General features: G+C 31.3%; 2 protein-coding genes across 3 annotated transcripts; one reads left to right on the plus strand and one right to left on the minus strand.

The window, feature by feature from the left end:
- The first annotated feature begins 2,329 nt into the window (after positions 1-2,329).
- On the plus strand, positions 2,330-13,951 carry LOC114175641 (sugar transporter ERD6-like 6). 2 transcript variants are annotated; one of them, XM_085671657.1, is made up of 19 exons: positions 2,330-2,635; positions 2,748-2,810; positions 2,903-2,992; positions 6,389-6,448; positions 6,533-6,598; positions 9,693-9,758; positions 9,863-9,938; positions 10,371-10,435; positions 10,531-10,623; positions 10,719-10,799; positions 10,932-11,016; positions 11,129-11,175; positions 11,286-11,348; positions 11,433-11,492; positions 11,599-11,664; positions 11,759-11,818; positions 11,918-12,032; positions 12,123-12,250; positions 13,697-13,951. In XM_085671657.1, the coding sequence occupies exons 1-18, from the start codon at positions 2,498-2,500 to the stop codon at positions 12,236-12,238; spliced, it is 1,410 nt and encodes a 469-aa protein (XP_085527783.1). In that variant the 5' UTR covers positions 2,330-2,497; the 3' UTR covers positions 12,239-12,250; positions 13,697-13,951. The 2 variants fall into 2 exon arrangements, with proteins under 2 accessions (XP_085527783.1, XP_027916212.2); XM_028060411.2 differs by lacking the exon at positions 13,697-13,951 and having other exon boundaries at positions 2,332-2,635; positions 12,123-12,547.
- A 528-nt stretch (positions 13,952-14,479) lies between these two features.
- LOC114175249 (uncharacterized) lies at positions 14,480-17,923 on the minus strand. The gene is made up of 4 exons (XM_028060020.2): positions 17,153-17,923; positions 15,090-15,173; positions 14,940-15,007; positions 14,480-14,844 (listed from the first exon to the last, which is right to left on the minus strand). The coding sequence occupies exons 1-4, from the start codon at positions 17,804-17,806 to the stop codon at positions 14,715-14,717; spliced, it is 936 nt and encodes a 311-aa protein (XP_027915821.2). The 5' UTR covers positions 17,807-17,923; the 3' UTR covers positions 14,480-14,714.
- Positions 17,924-19,067: the final 1,144 nt, after the last annotated feature.

Genomic DNA, 19,067 nt, shown 5'->3' on the forward strand with positions numbered 1-19,067 from the left:
GTTTTGGATGATGATTCTCCTATGTGCGGCTAATCAAATTAAGAAATACAATGATTGTACCACAAATTGTGGTTGTATTCAACGATAACAGCAACAGCCCCCAGAAGTATGTATGATCCTTTTGGGCTATTTTTTATGTATTGTGGAACAATGATGTGGAAATACTGGTGCAGATGGTAGGTAGTATTCAAACAGTTTAATTCTTAATTCTGAATTTATTTCTTATTTATTTATATGCCACTTTATCACATTTCGCCAATCATCCTTCCTACGAAAACAACCATAATTTCTCATTTCCATTTCGTGTTACTGTTTCTTTATCCTGGATTCTACGGAGTGAATATTTATTTAAACCTAAAACGGATGTTTGGGTAGGTGTTTATACTCTCGCCATGTTCACCTTTTCCCTCTTGCTGTCACTTATTTATAGGTGAATATTTCCTCTATTTTTTAGAAAAGTCCATACGAGATACAATCCGTTACAAGAAAAATACTAGAAAACTTATTCCAGCGCTCTGCATAATTGAGTAACCGACTGAATATTTCCAATTTTACAGCCAAATCTGTTCTGAGTCAATTTAGAACATTTCTACCAATTAAAGAACCGAACTTAATCCAATCTAACAAATTAAAACTTAAAATAAGAAGACTTAATTATCATTTTGGTCTCCTAATTTGTTGGTTTGTTTCGTTTTGGTCTCCTTATTTTTTGTTAGTTCAATTTAGTCCTCTAATTCTTTAAAATGGTTCAATTTGATTCCTATTGTTAAGTTGACGTTAATACCGTTTCCATACATGCCACGTGTCATTTTGTGGAATTTTATAATTTTTTGTAATTTTTTTTGTAATTTTTTGTAAATTTTTGTAAATTTTTTTGTAATTTTTTTAAAAAAATATTAAACTGTCACGTGTCACTTTATGGTTATGACACGTGTCAAATTGAGATTTTTTATTTAAAAAAATCATAATGCCATGTGGCAAAGCTAACATTGTTTTCAATTTCGTCCTCTATTTAAATTTTTGATTCAATTTAGTCCCTCAATGTTTTTAAATGATTCAATTTTGTCCTCTCTAATTTGATAACAAATTAATAATTAAGCTTAATTACAATTTATACATTCATATTAAAATAATTTTTTATCATTTATACATCAAATCTCTCCCTAAATACTCATTTTTTTATTTTTTATATTTTTTACTTGTAATTTTTCACCCTTCAAATTTTGTACACATGTAAAAAAAAAATAATAATTTGAATAGTTAGAAGGAGTAATTTGATCTATAAATGATCTCAAATTAGAGAGGACAAAATTAAATTATTTCAAAAAATGGGATTAAATTGAATCAAAATTGTAAATAGAGAGACTAAATTGAAAACAACCAATGATAGTTTGACACGTGGCACAATCGTGATGTGCCACGTGGCACTTTTTTTTTTTTAATTAAAAAATTAAAATTTTAAAAAGAATATCAAGTTGACACGTGTCACAACCATAAAGTAACACATGGCAGTTTAATTTTTTTAAAAAAAATAAAAAAGAATTAAAAAAAATTACAAAAATTATAAAATTTCACAAAATGACACGTGACATGTACGGAAACGTTGTTAACGTCAGCGACATAAACCAAATTGAATCATTGTAAAGAATTAGAAGACCAAATTGAATCAACAAAAAATAAGAGGACCAAAATGAACCAAACCAACAAATTAGGGGACCAAAATGATAATTAAGCCAAATAAGAATTATAAAAAACGTTTAAAAATAATTTTTTAGTTTGTCGTTCACCCACAAAAATTTATCATAAATCATCCAAAACTAAGCTTATACTAACCTTATCATAAATTCCTCTATGTGCTTATATTATTTATTTTTAGTATTTTTTATTTTAGTTAGTGTTCACTAAATAGAAATTAATACAAATATTTATTTAATAAAGGATTAAAAAATAATTTTGCATTTTTTTAACTTTTTTTTTCATTAAAATCACCTTAAGGATTTGATTTTAAGTTTCAGGATGCATTTTGCAAAACTTTTTTTTTTAATATTGGAAGCAAAATTTAGAGGTGAACATTTGTAGATTTTATCCAGTTTGGGATAATGTAAACATTTAATTCATAACCCAACTTGTAATAAAATGAGTAATAGATTTTGCATTTTCCTTTTCTGTACTGCACATTCAATTAATGACAACCACATGGCAGAATTATATCCAAAAATGAATAATAACATAGACGGTATATGCACCTTGTACAGGGCAGAGACAAGGTCATGGCCATAGGTTCCTTAATGTTTTGGTCGCCACATATTTATCTCACATCCAAATGACTCGGACATTTAAGATGAAACCTAGCTCCACTTTACACTTCTCAGATCTCGTTCCTCTTTAGTTTCTTACAATCTCCCACATTTTTTTTTTTGGGATCAAGTTAGTGTTTATTAGCGAAAGCTTAGGAATTGGAACTAATAATCTAAGAACTTTGATTAGTGCTGAAGCTATGCCATTTGCGGAGTACCATGAGGATGCTAGGAACGTTAGGACACCTTTCGTCCACGGCTCCGCTGGAAGTAACAATCTCTTTGTTGTGCTATGCGTTCTCGTCGTTGCATTGGGTCCTATCCAATTCGGTTTCACGGTGTTTACATTATACATCACAATGCCCTTTTCACTCTCCGCTCCTTTTTTGTTTTGATTATTTATTTTTGTTTTGGGTTTGCATTGCCTTCTTCATTATATTATTCATACAGTGTGGTTATTCTTCTCCAACACAAGTTGATATGATTCGAGATCTTAATCTCTCAATATCAAGGGTATTTAGTTATTAGATTTCATATGGCTTTGGATCTTAATTAAAGATATTTTTCATCAGATTACTGATTTGTTGAATATCTTGTTGAGGCAGTTTTCAATGTTCGGATCTTTATCTAACGTTGGAGCAATGGTGGGAGCAACGGTCAGCGGCCAAATAGCGGAATACTTCGGACGTAAAGAGGTATTATACTATTACCAATATGTTTTGGTCGTTTCGGACATATTCCAATTTCAACAATTTGTAAAGAATTTAATACCAAATGTTTTCCTATTATTTTTTGAGTTTTTTTTTTTAATTTTGTCTTATCAATTTTAAATTTAGTTTTAAAGATTAATGGAAATGTAGTTTTTACTGTGTGATATGTGCATGGACATGACGTGATTTCATTAACAATTGTGATCCTATCATTTCTATGATAGAGATGTTAAAACGGGTAACCCAGTCCGATCTGGTCCGACTCACCACGGGTTGATCACTTAATGAGTCAACTCAACTCGTGAGTCAAAAAAATTCAAATCTAGTCCGGCTCACCACGGGTGGATGGGTTAAATGAATTGGTTCATTGACTCACCTAATTAAAAAAAACAATTTTTTTCTTCTGTCTCAACAAAAACTAAATTATAATTATGATTAAAAACTAAATAAACATTAATAAAATTCAAATACAATTCAAAAGGATGTTAAACTCTAAAATCACAAAAATACAAATTACCAATGTGTTTGGCTAAAAAAAATAATCTAATGTGACTCACATGCAAAACACAATATAATAAAAAAACATTTATGTAACCCTTTATTTACGGGTTAATGAGCCATCTCGGCTCACCACGGTGTGTGAGCCGGGTTCTAGGGAGATCAGGTCAAAAATTAACCCGTACTGAAATTTGTAAAAGAATTTCAATCAAATTCATCCGAATCCGTGGTGAGCTGAATTGACTCGGAAGTTCCAACCTATTTTATTGGCTTTACTCTCCGCATATTTTTTACATCTTTTGTCTTTCGTACGAATCATCATAATATAATAGGGACACTTTTACTGGTTCTTCTGGAGAGATAGTGAAGCCAAGATAATGAAACTTTTTGCACTTTCTTCATTCTCGTTATACTGGTTGTTCTCGTGGAATCTAAATATTCATGCAAAAAGGAAGACCAGGAGCTGGTGCCAAAGGTGTTTCAATTTGTGTAACCCTCCCTAGTTTCAAAGCGGTTTTAATTGTTCAAATGATGATATTATAAAAGGACTAAATCTTTCTCCGGAAAACCTAAGTAGAAGCATCTGGTGGAACACGTATAAGTTGGAGGTTCTAGATTTGTCTAGAAATTTCCTAAACTAGGGCAGGTACCAGGTTGGTTGTTGTTAGTGTATTAGCTTCTTTCTGTTTTTTCTGTTTTTCTTTCGATTACCAGACTGTTTTTGTTTCAAACAACAAGTTCAGTGGAAGCACTAACCTCACTTCCCAAAGCCGTCCCTTTTCATGGCTGCAAAATCTCAATCTCTCAAACAACAGGTTCAGCAACCAAGTTCAGCTCTCTAGTTTTCCAAACCTTAAAATCATCAATCTTTCGCACAACAACCTCACGACTTTACCTTCCAAAACCTTTCCAATCTACACCTTACAAAGATTTTGAAATCAAACTCTATTTTTTAAATGAAAGAGAAAGTAAAAAATAATTTTATTGTTTGTTTGAATGATATAATTTAAGAGAATAATTTATTTATTTGAAAATTTTAAAATTCTTCTAAGGAAAATAATATATTTGGATGAAAAAATTAAAATTAAGAAATTAAATAAAGTATTTCAAATAATTAAAATAGTAGAATTTAAAATTCACTTAAAAAAGAAATTGAAATATTGAAATTTTTCGAGTTATAAAATTTTTTATTGTTTAAGGATAAAAAAATTTCACCGATTCAAAAAGTTGAATCGAGTCGAGCAGAAGGTTGATTCAATTCAGACCGAAGGTCAAATTGAGTCCGTCCGAGTCAAAAGTTAAACAGAACTAACTTATACTAAAGATTGAATTGGGTCAATCCAGATCGAAGATCAAACTAGACTGACCCAACTTAAAGGTTGAACTAGTCCGACCTGACCTAAACCGCAATGAGTTAAAACTTTAACATCAAACTTTCATCTTTAGGAATATAAATCAATGTCTTATACTTGAAAACTCTCAAGTGACCATAAAAAGATTTTTGTGCAAGTTACAGTTCATCTAAAAGCATTGCATTCAATGATCCTAAAGGTGACAAATTTATTAGATCAATTATAGTTCTCACCACTTCACACCAAAATTATTTGGAAACTTTTACTCGAGAAAGTATACTTCTAACTTTCTTTGCAATTGTTTTGTTTATTTAGTTACTCCATTCATCTAATGAATTTCACATGTATTTTCATATCTTATTCCATGAGTTTTGCAATATGTCCCAAATTGACCAATATATTCTTTGTTATTATCGATTCTCAAGCATTCACTACTATAAAAAAACATTACAATAGTTATTTTATATATTTTACATTGGGTTAGTCATCGATATAGATTTATGCGAAGTAGAAAATAAAACACTTTTACATCAATTCATATACTGATGAGATATACAAACAAATTACAACGATTATATATATTTCATTGGTGTAAATACAATTTAAGGCAAAGGATATATTACATCTTTGTAGGCTCAACCTATGTAATAATATGTTCAACTTAGTGGAGAACAACAAAAGGAACATACATATTACATTATTTAGGTCTATAATTGATGTAATATCCCTTTTTACATGAGTTAAGGTCTCTAATATGTGTCTTCTTTTTAAGATATTTGATAATTTTATGATTTTCCTAATTGACAATTCACTTCACATAACATTCAAATCTTTAATTCAATATTGAACAAGAGTATACTTTAAGATACATAAACATTTAAGTGTAATAGGAAATGACAATGTTTAGGTACCAAACATGATTTTAAATTCAAACTAATATTACTTTCTAATACATTTTCCTAGAAAATATCATGCACGAAACAAAAACTCTTCAATTGTGTATGTAAATAATAAAGATAAACTAAACCCTTCACTTCCAACACTGGATGTTATTTTATTATGAAATCCATAAATTAGTGGCTTTATTCTTTGCCATCTGCAGCCTTAAAGGAGCCCAATTGAATGGCAGTATGAGTTTGCACCACTTTCGATAATCATACACTGAAAAATCAACACAAACTGCAGTTTCCCACTATCCTATGTAGGTTTTCATTTTGTTTTCCTCTTTATTGTCACTTACCAACAGTAGAAGTAATTTATGGGAGGGTGCACTAGATCTAGACTTTTAAATGATGTGAGTCTGTTAGTTACGATAAGAAAAACTACAGTATCCGATTATTAAAATAAATAAATATCATAAATTCAATCAAAAATTATAAAACTTTTTATTACTCAATAGTCACAAAATTTAATAAAAATTCAATTAAAAATATCTAAAATTGTGAGAAACTTAAAACTTAATTAAGTTTAAAATTAATAAAAAATTAATTTCTAATTTTGAAATTTAATATTTTGGCACGTTGAATTGCAGTCACTAATATTCGCAGCAGTCCCAAATATATTTGGATGGCTCGCCATTTCTATAGCGAAAGTAAGTATTAACATTTGAAGTTTGTTGGCATAATTTAATTACTTTGTTATGACTTGGTAATCATATTGACTACTATTGTTCTAGGATTCATCGCTTCTATTTATGGGAAGATTAATGGAAGGTTTTGGCGTGGGAATAATCTCTTATGTGGTAATCCTGATTTCCTGATAGCTCTTTATTGGTTCCTTGATTAATAAATATCATAGCAGTAGCTAGGCATGGTTGAGATTTTTAGAATTTAGGTTTATATTTTTATTAAACAATATTTCAATCAAATATATAAAAGTCAAAATCAATTTTAATTTTAAATAAAGTTTAAATCGGAAAAAAAAATATTTTGCGATTTTGTTTAGATTGGTTTTATGACTTTTATCATATAAAATGGTATGGAGAGTACCAAGTAGCATCGATTAAACTTTAAGATTAGGATGGATAAAAAATTTAAATTATATTACTTTTAAGTCTATTAAAATGAATTTATCCTAAATTAAATTCATATTTTGGAATTTAAGTCCAATCTACTTAATTGAATTTGGATTACATTTAAATTGGATATTTTTTTGGATTTTAAAATTTCAAAATCAAGGTGTATTTAAGTCAAGACAAGACAGTTGAGGATCAGGTTGAACCAAGTCCATACGGATCCAAAGTTAAATAAAGTCAGTCTGAATCAAAGTGAGTCGAATTGCTTAAAATAATGAGTCAAAGGGATATAAGTAGAGATGAGTTTGTTCGCGCCAAAGGTCAAGATGAAGAATCGAGTCAAGTTGACCCATGCCAAAGGTCAAAGTAAGTCGATCTGGTTTAAAGGTTAAACTAAGTCCACCTAGATTAAAGGTCAAAGTGAGTAAGCTCAGGCCAGAGGTTAAGACGTGTTTGTTGAGATGAAGGCCGAGGCAACTCAGTCCGAACCAAATGTTGAGTTGAGTCACCGAAAGTCAAGGCGAGTTAGTTTGGACTTAAGGTCAAGAAGAATTAGCCTTGGTCAAAGTTTGAGATCAGTCGATCCGAGCCAAAGGTCGAGGCGACTCAACACCGATCAAAGGGTAGAATGGAGTCATTATGGACCCATGATTAAGCTGAGTTGAGCTACTATAAAGGTTAAGATGAGTTAGTCCAGGCCATACAATTGAGATGAGTCGACTTGATCCTAAATTCAAGTCAAGTTAGTCCGAACCAAAAAATCAAATTAAGTAGGCTCAATTTGAAGGCCAAGATGAGTTGGTATGGGCTAAGGTCGAGTCGAGTCAACCCAAAGAGTTAAGCTGTGTTGACTTGGTATGAAGGTCAAGATGAGTTGGCCTAGGCCAAAGAATCAATACAAGTTAGGCTAGGCTGAAATTCATGTTGAGGCGACTCAGATCGAAAGTTGAGTCAAGTAGACCCATGTCAAAAAATCAAGCTGAATTGGCCTAATATGGAGGTCAAGATGAGTCATCCTCAGCAAGAGGTTGAGTTGAGTCATCCCAGGCTAGAAGTCAAGCTGAGTTGACCAAGCTAAAGTTTGAAAGAAGTTAGTCCATACCAAAGGTTGAGGTGAGTTGATCCGAACTTAAGGGTCAAACCGAGTCATCTCAGGCACACAATTGAACCTAGTCATGTTGTGCCCAAGGTCTAGGTGAGTCATCTTGGGCCCAGGGTCAAGTTAAGTCAGCATGGACTCAAATCAATTTGAATTGACCTGGGCTTGGATTGAGCTAAGTTGACTTGGCGCCAAATCGAGTCAAGTTGACCTAGACCCAGGTGGAGCAAAATCAACGTGAGCCTAGATTAAGTCAAGTTAGTTATGGCCAATGTTGAAGTTGGGTTGTCCAAATCCAAGTGGATCAAATCTATAATGGATCTATAATCTAGTTTCATTATAAATTTGATCTATAATGGATCCAGATTATAGATCAAATCTATTTTATTGCATTTATATTAGATCTTGAAAAATCTAATCAATGACCATCTTCAACTTCAACCGTAAGGAACAATAGATTTGTCACCTCCAACAAACTCGAGGCAAGTTTCTTCTTGCACCTCCAAAACTTCCTTCTTAGATCCCCATATAAATAAGTTTTCCATTTTGTCCTTTTTAGATTACACGATTCAGAAATCATTTTTTTACCTTCAAATTGTACAATGCACAAGTTAAAAATAACTTCCGGATTGTAGAATCTGGAAGCCAATTTTTCCTTAAAAAAACTCTAGATTATGCAATTCAAAAGTATTTTTTACTGTTTTGAATTGCGGCGGTGCAATAAGAAACTGTCCAAACTTAATTGTACAAGCCCAATGTGAAGACCAAGCCCAAACAAATAGCACATAAAAAATTTGCTTGAGGTTAAGAACGAAGAAACTATTCCTTTTCCATCACTAATGAGGAATCTGAGTCCAAAATCATCTAAATTGTTTGAACAATATGGCAACTCCACCAGTGAAAAACAAACTCATGCTCATGAAAAACCAGGAAGAATACAAAAATCGCGAAAATACGACTCATTTCTGTTTCATTTTCTATCATGCACATATATACATTGAATATATAGTTTCATCCCATTTTCAGTATCTTTTGTACAATTTATAAAAAACAAGTGTTTGGTCTTTTTTGAATCATAAAATAACTATTTATCAAAAGATTAATCAGGATTTTAATTTTTCCACAGTTAACATAAATACTTTTTTTGGTTTTTATTTATACGTTCTTTTATTCATCAACTCACATTCACATATCTTTCTCTTTCATTTCTTCAAGTTCCTATCTTTCTCATTTGATGACAAAACATACATCAGAAAACCGTTTTACTTTTATATGTAGTTTGAAAAGGTAAGAATTTTATAATAATATACTCCTTCTTTCTAGTCTTTTGTCAATAATATCCAAATTAATTTCTTAACATTTTTTATATAAACTAAATTATTCTTTCCCTAGTTTTCTTAAAAAAGTTCTTTGAATACGAATCTTTATTTAAGTGAAATAAATATGAAAAAAAATATAACTTTAAACAAAAAAACTTTACTTAAAAAGTTCAGGTGCATAACCAATACACCTAAATCAAAACATTAAATACATTAATTATGAGAAAGAATTAAAGTTTAAAAAATATTTTTAAGAAGTAAAATGTTTCATTAATATTAATAGTAATTTAAAAATAAAATAAAATCACGTAAAAAGTATGAGGAGTAAAAATCTCTTACAAATAATTGGTGCAGGTTGTGACTTTGTGATGAAACTAACTGGTAAATTTATATGTATGTTTAGGTACCTGTTTATATAGCAGAGATATCACCTAGAACCTTGAGAGGCACTCTTGGATCTGTGAACCAGGTTAGTTAGGTTTAGCTAGGGAACCTTATTACATCTATTACTTTATATATCCAACTAATTATTCATAGATATATATAAATATACTTATCTTCTTTTTTCTGTAGCTCTCGGTTACTATTGGGATAATGCTGGCTTATTTGTTGGGCCTTTTTGTCAATTGGAGAGTTCTAGCAGTATTAGGTGAAAGTTTAACTCTATATATCTCTACTGTCAAATTAATGAATAATGTTCCATGATGGAGACAACGAGATGAAAAAAAAAATGTGACAACTATGTAGAGATAAAGTAAAAAAGGAAAAAGAAAAAAAAATATTTATTTTTCATGTATATGGGTCAATAAGCTGAATTAGGGAAAAAAAAAACCCCTAAAAAAAAAAGAACCTCCGTGTAAACAAAACTAACCACTATATTTACAGATCCAAGCTATTTTACATTTTTACTTCAAATAGGGATCGGTTTATTTACAGCCATCGTACATTATAGATCTCTTGTACAGAAATTAAAGAAAAATGGAAGTTTTACGACTAAAACATGGACAACATTTATAAAAGCTAAAGAAAAATGAAGACAAATATTTGTTAATATAATGAAGAACTGTTCCTTTTTTTGCAGGAGTTATTCCCTGTGGAATATTAATACCCGGGCTATATTTCATTCCAGAATCTCCTAGATGGTTGGTATGGATCATACAAAATATATTATATAGTAATTGGGTAATTTCTATTATTATTTGCAATCTCTTCGAATTTCAGTTTTCTTTCTTAATGTGTAGGCCGAAATGGGCATGATAGAAAAGTTTGAAGCCTCCTTAAAATTTTTACGAGGACCCAACGTTGATATTACTATGGAAGCACAAGAAATCCAGGTCCTTCATCACACACACACACACACATAACTCAAAGGCCACTCCATCTTCACTTGGACCACACTTTTTAATAAGACGTTTAATTATCATGCTAGGGTTCTCTGGTGTCGAATAACAGAACAGATACTTTACAGTTTGGAGATCTCAAGAGGAAAAGATATTGGTTTCCTTTAATGGTATATATATGAATCCACTTTGGTGTTCTTCTTCGAATTTATCATTGTTTTTGCTATAATTTTGTTTAGTCGATATTCAAAATGAAATCTTCTGAGTTCTGCTATCTGGGTGCATGTGCATGCACCTTGCAGGTAGGTATTGGACTACTTGTGCTCCAGCAACTTTCTGGTATCAACGGTGTTTTTTTCTATTCTAGTAACATATTTGCAAGTGCAGGTAATTAATTAAATACTTTTTTCTATCAATTATTTATCACTTTCTGTGTAATGTCACGCTTTGTATGAATATATAAATAGCAATATAATAGATATTTGAGGTGGTATAACAGGAATATCATCGAGTGATGTTGCTACATTTGGACTTGGAGCTATGCAGGTCATAATCTACACACGCTCTATAATAGATATTTACTTTATGTGAGTCTCAAATTGTGAAGCTTGTAAATTCTAATTATTAATGAACTTTTTTAATCTTTCAACGCATAGGTCGCAATGACTGGGATTGCTACATCCTTGGTCGACAGAAGTGGGAGAAGGATGCTCCTAATAGTGAGTATCAAGACAACCAACTATTTATCTCTTGAAAAATTAAAAAATTAATTTACATTAATTAATTAATTAATTCCATTGCAGTTATCCTCATCTATAATGACACTTAGCCTCCTCCTTGTAGCTACCTCATTCTATTTGGAGGTTGGTAATCCTAATTAATCACTAATTTGAAGCTGATCTATTCAGCATTAAAGCTTAATTGGTATAATGTTTGTGTTAAATAATAAGTTTCCTTTGTTGAATCCAGAGAGTGGTGTCAAATGATTCTGACCTTCATCAATTACTAGCAATGCTCTCAGTTATGGGGCTTGTGGTATGTATGATTTTATTGATTTAGCAGGGTTCTTTCATTTCATGCTTCGTATTTTCTGTACATTGTGAACTTGATCAAGTGTGTTTCTGTTCAGGCTTTGGTCATTGGATTTTCTCTGGGCATTGGACCAATCCCCTGGATTATAATGTCTGAGGTATGCAGAAACACCTCTTTCCGCTTATAGAAATGTCTTGAATCTTGTATTTATTTATTTTTACTAATGATAATTAACAATGGTATAATTCTCTTTCAGATACTTCCACCAAATATTAAAGGCCTCGCTGGAAGCACAGCTACGTTTTTGAACTGGTTCACTGCATCAGTAATTACCATGACTGCAAATTTGCTCTTGAATTGGAGCACTTCAGGTCTCTTTCTTTCTCTCTATTGTGTTTGTTTATTCAAAGTTATGGTACTTGTAGTTGTGATAAGACTGAGTAGTGTGTGGTTGTGAACAGGAACATTCACAATTTACGCCATTTTTTCTGCCATCACCGTTGTTTTTTCGATACTTTTGGTTCCGGAGACCAAGGACAGAACATTGGAAGAAATTCAGGCATCGTTTATTAGATAGAGGGGGACCATGGTGAGAGCCACGATACAGAACAACCACTTTTGGATTTCTATCTACATCAAAATTTATTCTCAAGCACCACCTAATTATTAAGTTATAGTGCCACCTTGTAACCCTCAACTAACACAAATTATTACACTCACTGCTTTTAAATCAAAAAGCCATTTTAAAATAATGAGATTAAATTGAAAAAATCAGATCAAAAAGCTATTAAAAATTTGAGATTACATATTCATCTCTACTATTATGTAGATTTTCTTACTTTTTAGTTTGATATTTGTTTTCTCTCTAATATCAACTCATATATATGTTTTTCTATATTACAAAATCTTAGCATGGAGTAAAAAGAGTTTAATACTTGTTATTGTTAAACATTTTAGATAATATTGTTGATACGTGTTTCGACTTAGGAAAATGATTTTTTGACTACTAAATTTTGACAAATTTCTCTTACAACCTTAAGTGACATTTTTTAAGTGGTTCACTAGTTTTTCATTTTTTTATTCTCGATATTCCAAAACCACTTAGAAGATGACACTTCATATTATAAGAAAAAATTGTTAAAATTTAATAGTTAAAATATAATTGTTCTTCGACTTAATACAGACAAATGTAGAGTAGAATTGATGGAAGTCACCCCATATATTTTATCAAAAAAATAATTAAGTTGTTAAATTTAAAAGAAGAAGAAAACTAGCATTCCAAACAAAAATTAATCAAAACATATCTTGAAAAATGATTCCAAAGGTTATTATGTGTATTGTAAGTATCGATCCAAAAACATTACTTAGAGTTTAGTATGTGTTGCTTTGTGAGAAAATGTCGAAAACATATTCTATCACGGATAATTGTCACTCTCTGTTTAAGTGGAGACTGAATTTTAATCAATAATTGTGTTAAAATATCAGTTAATGTTAAACTCGAGTATTTAGCTTCCTATTAAGAAATTAATTCCATCTCTTTAATTTATTTTGAGTTAACGAAATTTTAGTTTTAAGAACTTTCACATTAAATATTCTTTTATAATTTTATTTTCTATTTTAATTTTAATAAAAACATATATTACCTACTAATTTTTAAAAGCATATTCACTCATACACTTAATATTACCTACTAGTTTGAAGGGCTTTACGCCTTAGATATTCCAGTTTCATTTTCCAACTATTAATTGGTGGCTAAATATTATTCACATAATATTTTTATATATTTCCTTTTGTTTTTTTCATATTATTCGTCTTATCTAGCATCCGTTTTCTTCTCTTTTTGTACAAATTTTACACAAACAAATACAACTAATATTTCTCAACAAATTAAATATATTTGAGAAATAATATTTCTTCAATATTTTATTTTAGAAATATAGTTGGAAATAGCCGATTGTAAATGCTTTTAATATACTATTTTATTTTTATTATCAGTATAAACCTAAGTCTAACATTAAATATTGTTGGGTATTAGGATCCCTTTCTATGCAGAGAAAAGGCCCAAAACTTGAAAGGTCAATGTGTCACTTAACCTAGTGGAGAGGAGGCTATAAAATAAAGAGAGAGGCGATACAATAAAGTCAGAACACACTGAAAGCTCTAACACATAGAGGGAGAGGTAGAGGGAAATTCTCTCTTGTTCTTTTCTATTTTGAAAACTTTGTTGTTTTGTTATTTGGTTTGGTGTTGGCACTCATTTGTGCTATTAATTGAGACTCTTTTGTACTCTTGTTGATCATAGTGGAGCTATTTCTTTGGTCTAGACGACTCGTGGTTTTTACCCTTGTTTTGAGGGATTTTCCCCGTTAAAAATCGTAGTGCTTTTATTTGTGTTTTTGGTGATCTATTATTGTTGCTCTTTGATTATTGCTCCTCATAGATTCTTGCAAGTCAGGAAAAATTATATCCGCTGCATTCTTTATTATATTGTTTGTGTTATTGTTTTTCCCATCAAATATGAATGAAAATATTGAACAATATTTAAAGATTAACATTCATAAACTCAGGTTTTGAATCAGAAGTCATTCATAAACTCAGGTTTTGAATTAGAACTTTTGTCAATTTTCTTATGTAAACAAACTAAAATCTCATCGACATTGAATCTATCTTATGAATCCTCTCATCTAAAGACCCGTCATTTAAAAAATATGTATATATAAAGAAATTTTATTGTATTTAATTATATGTCAACCAAAAAGAAAAATACAATCATATGAATTTATCAAATAAGAGGTTGCAATAGTTTTGCTCGAGTTCATTGCTTAACACAGTCTTTTATTATTTTAAAAATTTAAGAAAGAAATACTTCTTTTTTTGTCTCAAAAAAGTAAGTAAAACAATTGGAAAAGGAAGGAAAGGAAGGAACATAATAGGAAAAGCAGTCTCTAGCTGTTCAGAATACGACGGATAGAGACAACATAGGTATGAGATATCTCCATCTTAGGTTAAAGAACAAGATATCACAACTGAGAAGATAAATAGATTTGAAAACATCAATGATTTTTGGCCAAGAAGGAAGCAAGAAAGTTCTTGAGGCATCTATTGTAGACACAGGGTCGCTCCAGCTGAACAAGGTGACCAGCTTTCTCTATGCTTTCAAGCGTTGTGCCATCCCCTAGTTCTCTGTCATTTCATACATCACTCGCGTTAATAATATTTCAGTAATAAACAACAATAACTATGGTATTGATTTTGTTTTCTTCTATCTAGACCCTTACTCTTTCATATTTTGTGCAAACTCCAGTTTGAAAATTTGATCATTCTGGCCCCATAAAAGATGTATTCTCTGCAAAGGAAACATGAAGGTCATGCATATATGCAAAACCTAGACCTACCTCTGCAAATTACTGCTAATAATTTTTAATTACCTGTGGAAAATTGGGGGTGGTCGTATTGCTAATTATTAATCCCTCCAATAGTTCACCCCGTTCCTTTCTATTCGAGAACATCACCTGCAATAAATAAAATCATTATTTTCAAACTTAGGTATCTAATTGTCTATTTGGTGAAGGTGGTTGAACTAATAGACGTTCTTCTTTTCATCATTGTCTCCACAAAATCATGGCATCTTTTGTTATTTTCTGTATCAAAAGAATCGTTTTGTAATCCAATTTGCTGAGCCTCACCCCTTTAAAGAAAAGGTACTATTTGAGGCTATTTTAATATGGTTTACTATGATGAATCCAGTTATAGATCTCCTTTGGGAATTTCCACCAAGTATATCTAAACATACAGACCCCACTCACTTATGTTGTCCATTTCTATAATCAATGGACACGTTCTTACGAATTTGGGGAGGGTTACATCTTCATCACCTATTGATGATATATCATATAGGAGAGTACGTGGCCTCATATTTATTTTAAAATAACCACGAACATAAATGAATGCACCTACATATCAAGTTCCAACATCTAAGATCATTATGATAAATTTAAAATTCAGGTCCATTTTCTTATCAATTTTTTTTTTTTTTACTAAAATGCATTGATATGAAACAAAAGAATTTAAAATCATAAATTATGTAAACAAAAGAAGATATTTTTGTTACTTAAATTATAAAAATAACATTCTGGCCAGTAAGAAATATATTTTATTTTAAAAAATAATAATACCACTAGTAAATGTTAATATATATATTTATATATTTATATTTTACGTTATGATTTTTTATTCTCGTAATATGAATTGCTATAACATTTTTTTAGAATATGTCATGTTTCATTAGGATTACATAAGAATCGTAATTCAGGTTTAAATCATACATTAAATTATGGATGAAATTGTACACAAATCACGCTCTGGTAAGGGTTAAGTTATTTTAAAATATCTTAAATTTGATTGATTTTTTTGCACAAAAACTTAATAAAGAGAGAGGCTCAATGGTCTTCTTTTTCCCTCCACTCATGCCCACTTGCTATGTTGCCTTCTTCATCTACACTACTAGTCATCACTTATTTCTATTTTTTTTTTCTCATTTCTACTTAACGAGAGTATAAATGTTGATGGTCCCTTAAATGTTCCCTTCAACTTCTTAACATGTGTTAGTGTTACTCCTTTGTTGGTGGTCCTTTGCTTGCTTTAGATATGTTACTTCTAATTTCTTTCTTTATAAAAATGGATAAGTAAAAAAGAGAGTTTGATATTATTTAGAATTATTGTGAAAGTCTTCTTATTACAAATAAACTATAAATAAAATGTAATTTTTGTTCTCATGATGGAATGACATGATAAGGATGAAACATTATCTTGTCAGAAAAAAATACAGATGTTATCCATTGTGAAAAAAATAATATAAAAGAAGTAGGAAAATAATAAGTGTTCTCTAACAAATAACAATAAATGCATTGAAAAATGTATAATACAAGATAAGGAAGAAATTGAAAACATTGAAGAAGGAGGACAAATTTTAATAGAAATGAAGATGAGTTGACTGATCTAGATCTTAAAAAGAAAAAAATATGTAATTAACATGAATTATTTGAAGACATTTTTATTTCTTAGGATCTTTAGTGTGTATTGCAGTAATCACAACCATAGTTATGATTGAGTACTCTTGTTTTTTTATTTAGTAATGAGAACCATAGTTATGATTGTAGTAATCATTTACTATAGGAATTTTAAGGTCCAACCACAATTTTATGTTGTTTATGTATTTTTTTTAATGTTTATGATACTTTGCTTATGTCTCAATTCAACTATCATGTTAAAATAATTAATAAATTCTTATGAAATTAAGCTTTGAAAAAGGCTATCAGTTTTATGATATTTATACTATAAGTTATTTTTTATTTTTAGTAAAACCATTTAAAGTAATAAATAAATTTTTAGATAGTATAAAAGTAATGCCATTTTTAAGTATAGTGTAGAAAAAGAATAAGAATGAAATACATAACCGAAATAAGGGATAGATATAGATAGAGAGACATACCTCAAGAAAATCTTTGTGCAAACGATGGGGAAACCAGAGTTTTTTGTGAGCAGCGACGGACAAGAGGGCCTTAAGACCCTTAACAGAGGTAGGCAGCAAGAGATCCGAAGAAGAAGAGAACCCAAGATGTTCAAGTGAGGCGGCGCTGAGCGAGTCCGACATGGCCAAAACGGACCCAGAAATAACCATTCCTTCAACCATTTCAGGGTACATCTCAGCCATCTCAAACGCCACCATTCCCCCATAACTGAACCCAACCACTATGCATTTCTCCACCCCAAGTTTCCTTAACGCCCTCGCCAGACACTCCGCTTGAAACCTTGGCGTCCTGTCGGCTTTATCGGTCACGGACCCTCCGAAGAACAGAAGATCCGGAACATAAACAGCGTACTTCTTCGTCAACGCCCCCACTTGGAACTGCCACGTCACGATTCCTTCCGCGGCGAAACCGTGCACCAGAACCACAATGGGCTTGCTGGGCTTCGCTGCGATTGTGGGCTTTTCCTCCTTTTTCTTGGGCTTCGTTATGGTCTCTGAAGGGACCCAGAAACTCATCACGGTCCCCGGCTCAATCTCCACCGTGTACGGCCTGATCCCCGCCATCTTCATTAACCCATGCAGCAATGGCCTCTGCGCTGCAACCAGGTTCACCATTTTCTCTCTCTCTCTCTGATCACTCTGCGTTAAGCTGTGAAATTGTGGATAATGGAGAAGGGTTTATATAAGAGAAATGTTAAGTTGGATTAGTGGGGTTTGGTGCTGGTTGTTATCACTTGTCATACATACTAACGAAGGACATTTCAACACATTGCTGGCAGATACTTGTCGCTCGCTAACTGTATTTTTTTTGTTTTTTGTCAAGTACAAAAGTTGTAAATGTAACAATATACACTATGGTCCCACACTTAATTCTAATTGATTGGGTGCACTAATATAGTTAAAGGTCTTGTTGAATATTATGATGAAAAATTAAACATAAATTAATTTAATTTGAACTCTCACAAGAATTTATAATACCTCTTTTATACGTGTAGAGATGAGAATTAAGTATGTCCGTACATGTAGTCTTTCGTAAGTAGAGGTAGAAATAAGTGTGTGAGTTAGGTATTAAGAAATGTGTTTATTTGACTAACATCTCAAGCAAGCAATTGTTGGGTGAATCTATTTGATAAAAATGAGTATGATCCATTGATCCCACATGAATAAAATCTAAGCAAAGGATTTGTGCAGCTTTCTTACACGCAATCTGGATCGTGTATAGATTATTGTGAGTAGAATATGTTGGCTTAACAAAGTTGTGTTGTAGAACATACAACAACTTTGTTTAGTTTTGCTGAACCACCCCATCGCCTAATATAATGTTTTGCCCATCCGTTTTGGTGAGAAATTATTTGTGGACTTTAAGGCATCTCTCCATCTTGGAATTTGACTTTCACGCTTGAAAAGATGGTGATGGGTATTGTTGAATATGATTAATATAAGAGAATCCTTGTATGGAGACACAACTACCATGTCATATTTTATGTTTCAAACTACCTTTTCGCATGAAGCTTTTTTCTCGGATCTACCTTAACTGAACACGCTTCTTTTCTCTCTCGTTATATTTTGGGCTGCCTGTTTTTTGTTGGGCCTCTCTGTCTTTCGTGTTCTGGGTTTCAATATAAATCCATTCTTACCTTTTATCTCACTTCTAAAAACACTCTCATACAATAACAAATATGTATAATTTTTCCCCTAGTGTTTACCTTCTTCTTCCTTATGTCAATGCATACCATAACTATGATATGACATCAGAGCGGCTTAATTCTGCTCTACTACGCAGCTCCAATGATTCTTGATTTCTTTTTCTTCTCTTTTGAAGCTTCATTCTTTTTATCTCTGTTTTTATTTCATGGAATTGAGCAACATGGATACA

The sequence above is a fragment of the Vigna unguiculata genome, chromosome 3 (assembly GCF_037176805.1).
Source record: "Vigna unguiculata cultivar grain cowpea cultivar isolate G323 ecotype 2 chromosome 3, ASM3717680v1, whole genome shotgun sequence".
Lineage (NCBI taxonomy): Eukaryota > Viridiplantae > Streptophyta > Magnoliopsida > Fabales > Fabaceae > Vigna > Vigna unguiculata.